The sequence below is a fragment of the Sphaeroforma arctica genome (assembly GCF_001186125.1).
Source record: "Sphaeroforma arctica JP610 unplaced genomic scaffold supercont1.142, whole genome shotgun sequence".
NCBI lineage: Eukaryota > Ichthyosporea > Ichthyophonida > Sphaeroforma > Sphaeroforma arctica.
In genome coordinates, this window is record NW_014040416.1 from 98,546 (window position 1) to 102,313 (window position 3,768).

At 40.5% G+C, this 3,768-nt stretch overlaps 1 protein-coding gene across 1 annotated transcript; it reads left to right on the forward strand.

The window, feature by feature from the left end:
- Positions 1 to 2,693: 2,693 nt before the first annotated feature.
- SARC_02971 (cytidine deaminase) lies at positions 2,694 to 3,412 on the forward strand. Its single transcript, XM_014303257.1, has 2 exons — positions 2,694 to 3,010; positions 3,202 to 3,412. Exons 1-2 carry the CDS (start codon positions 2,742 to 2,744, stop codon positions 3,380 to 3,382), a joined length of 450 nt encoding a protein of 149 aa, XP_014158732.1. The 5' UTR covers positions 2,694 to 2,741; the 3' UTR covers positions 3,383 to 3,412.
- Positions 3,413 to 3,768: the final 356 nt, after the last annotated feature.

Below are 3,768 nucleotides of genomic sequence, written 5' to 3' on the forward strand. Positions count from 1 at the left end.
ATANATANAAATAATATATATATATATATATATATATATATATATATATATATATATATATATATATATATATATGATATATATATATATATATATATATAATGTATGTATAAGTCCAGTCCCGCGTATATGCTTCCGAATTAGTTGCACGAGTCAAAATCAAACCCGATCAAGTACTTCCGATCATAAATATTGCCACGGTCGTCTTGCGTGAGATATAGTGTGTTTGCTTCCCGTACGCTCTAGTTGCAGCCATATGCTGCTTCATGTCAAGTGGTTTTACCTTACTACGTGCATTCGTTGTTTATTCCGCCATTGTACATGGTTTGTGAACGTGTAGAAATTTCCGTCACATTCGTACATGGAAAGTGTCACGAAATCAGAGGGTGCTAGGAAGGCTAATGCGCTTTCGAATAACGCCAGATCGGTGAAGCAATGAGAAAAGTGTGCCCACTACGGCTGTTATTTCGTACACACGCATCTGCAGAAATACAGCTACCTCCTGATGACTTCCCGAGAAAGCTCACGCGAATGTTCGAAACAACTGAGTGATGCACTACCGCGTGAATACGAACTAAAATACAAAGGGTACCAGCTGAGACCTAAATAGTTGCGTCTGGCCTATGCATAGGAATGCATATAGAGGCATACACAACGGAACGTGTATACAGAGGGATATCTCTGCACTAAGTACGTTCGTGTCACCTGAGAATAGTGGCTGACATCCGTCTCACTCGCGGATACCTGGCCAAGAATAAGGAATGATTTTGTTCACACTTACCCTTGCATGTCGCGCTATCAGAGCGCACTAGAGGCCTGGCTGTACAATCTCTCCGCAATTCAGTTTATTGAGCTTTTGTTCTAGCTCTATTGCGACTTTGGCCTGAATGCACCCGTGCGTGCAGGTGCATGGTTATGTGTGACCTTCTGAGTATCAGAGACTTGGTCGGTCACTTCGTCACATGTGTTTTGCTGTATGGGTCACGCGTGTACTTTAAGCGGTACATCGAAGTAGGCACGACAGAGCTTAGTGCCCCAAGCATCCAGAAATAATCTGGGCTGGCGTAGTAATGCAAACCATGTGCATAGTTAGAAACATGTATGGCGCTTTACAACCATGCGAAGCTCAATTGAGATACAAATGTGGATAGTCAGATGAGTTTACCCGTTCCAGGCATTCAAAAATTAGATACTCTTTTTAGAAAAAAATAACGTAGTAGCAGTATCAGATCAAATTTATTTGGATATGAAAAGAGGAACTCATGACTGGCAAAATAAATACAATCCCGATTAAAGATCCTGAAGTATATAGTTGAATTGCTCGAAAGTAAGAGACGGTACAGCTTGTCGGAATCATCTATAGATGTACTTCCTTGTTGCGAAAGGACGCGAACAGCAGGCCACCAGCAGTTCTCCCTAGGTTCTCGAATCTCGAGTGCTATTCAGTCCTCGACTCCTCGTTCCGCTATTCTTCATTTTATTGCATACTTTGTTTACTCGGCAGTTGTGAGATGGCGCTGCTGACTGTTGTGTAGTGAGTCGCGACTCGTGAGACGACGAGAGTACATAATAAACGCATGCATATCTAATTTATTTAAAAAAAAGTATCTAAAAAAATTTCTCTAAATAAAGTATTTTTTTAAATAAAAATAATAATATGAGAGAACGTACCATCGAGAGAATATTTCTATGTACAAGAAAAGAAGAGTAGAGGAGCGGTGAGATTTCTTGGTCTTAACGTATTTCTAAAAACGTACCACAGTTTACGATAATACATGAAAATATATAGCGTATTCACTGTTTCAGTACTATTCTCTGGCAGCGAGACCTAATATGTATACGTACCTATTTTGAAAACGTACAAACGTAGTACGTTTAAGTTAACGAATTGATTAAAGTCATGGACGCTCTCACAGTCTCACTCAGAGTCAAGGCCCCAGCCCCAGGGCCCAGGCCCAGCGGCTGCCTTAGAGGCTGCCTTAGAGCCTTAGACTTTAAAGTCTTAGTCTCTTTAAAAAAGGGACTTAAACTCAGCAATGTCAGTGAGCACAGGGGTTCTGCTCTTTATTAGGGGTTTGTTCTAAAAAAAGGCAAAAACGAAAAGAAAATGCTTCGATTTTGTTTGTTTTGTTTTACAAAAAAACAACAACAAATGTACTGCATGTATTTTTAAACTGTAGTAAAGTAAATAGTTGTCGTGACTCGAGGGCAGAGAGGGCGTGAGTTCGCCAGCCGTGGGTCAAAAATCAAAATATTTTCTAAAAAAATCAAAAACGTAAATAGTGACGACTTAGTGAACTCACTGACGAGAGTTTCAGAGCACATAGGCGGGTCTGCAAGCCACGGAATTGTCAATTGGGCCATTTTATATATACAAAGTTTTATCAGAATCTGACTCATTAATTAAACATTTGATTGGTCACTAGGCTGCTTTACCAGGATTTTTGTAATTTTGTCATAAGAATTTAATTTATTTTAACCTATGTCCCACGGTTTTGCCTAATAAAGATAAAAATTTAATTTATCAGCTGATTTACAAGACATTCGTCATTATAGTGGATTCAAATTTCAAACCGTTCGTTCATTTTGTCGATTTTCGGTTCCTGAGCCCTGGTTTGGTATTCGCACAATCTATCAAGCCAGATTGTATATATGTTAGATACACAGCCACATCACAGTCCAATATTTACAAACAAAAAGCGGCATACCTATTAGCCTTACACACAGTATAATTCGACAATATGTCTGACAAGCCTAGCCGAGAGACTACCCTCGATGCCAAGGTTGTTAAAACACTTGTAGAGAGAGCGCAGGAAGCGCGAAATGTATCATACTCCCCTTACAGCCACTTCCGGGTGGGCGCCTGTCTATTAGCGAAAAATGGCAAGTATTATTCCGGGGCAAACGTTGAGAATGTCTCGTACGGTCTGACTATCTGTGCCGAGAGAACTTGCCTGGTGAAGATGGTGACTGACGGCTGCCTGAAGGCAAAAGCTATTGCTGTTGCTAGGTACGTTGATCACGTTACAAAATGAAAAGTGTTCATATAAATCTGGTCGTATGTGCTGGAATGAGTATGTTCGTTTATCAATCATAACGGTATTTGCGACTGTTAGTGCTACGTCAAACCTACGTGTTCTTCGCATATTTTAAGTACTTGGCGCTATTGTTCATATTGTTTTCAACTCAATCACCCCGCAGTGATGTCGAAGACTTCATCTCACCGTGTGGAATGTGCAGACAGAGTTTAGCCGAGTTTTGTGACCCAGACGTCGAAGTGCTTATGACGCGCGGGGACGGCTCATTTGTCTGCATCACGGTTAGCGATCTGGTTCCACTTCTATTCACACCCTCAGCCTTAGAAGATGGAACTCGAGCGTAGAACTATAAGTAAAGTAACGATAAATTTTGATTTGATATGGGGGGCATTCGCTTTCCCACAAAGAAGAAAGGAGCTCAATATCCACATTTCGTGTATAGATAGGAGGTAAGGTTGAGTGTATCCGTACGTGAAAAGACATACAAGGAACTTCATAGACCTGTTGTTTAATTAAGAGAGTCTCTTACAGCAACATAAGCAAGACAAAGTTATATCTAACAATCAGGTGGGTCACTAACTTAATTCAATTTCCGCCCCAAATTTTAACTTTCGAGGATATATTAAGAACCACTTAATTGCAAAATGGAAACACGACGACACACACGCACACACACACACACGCACACACACACACACACACACACACACACACACACACACACACGACA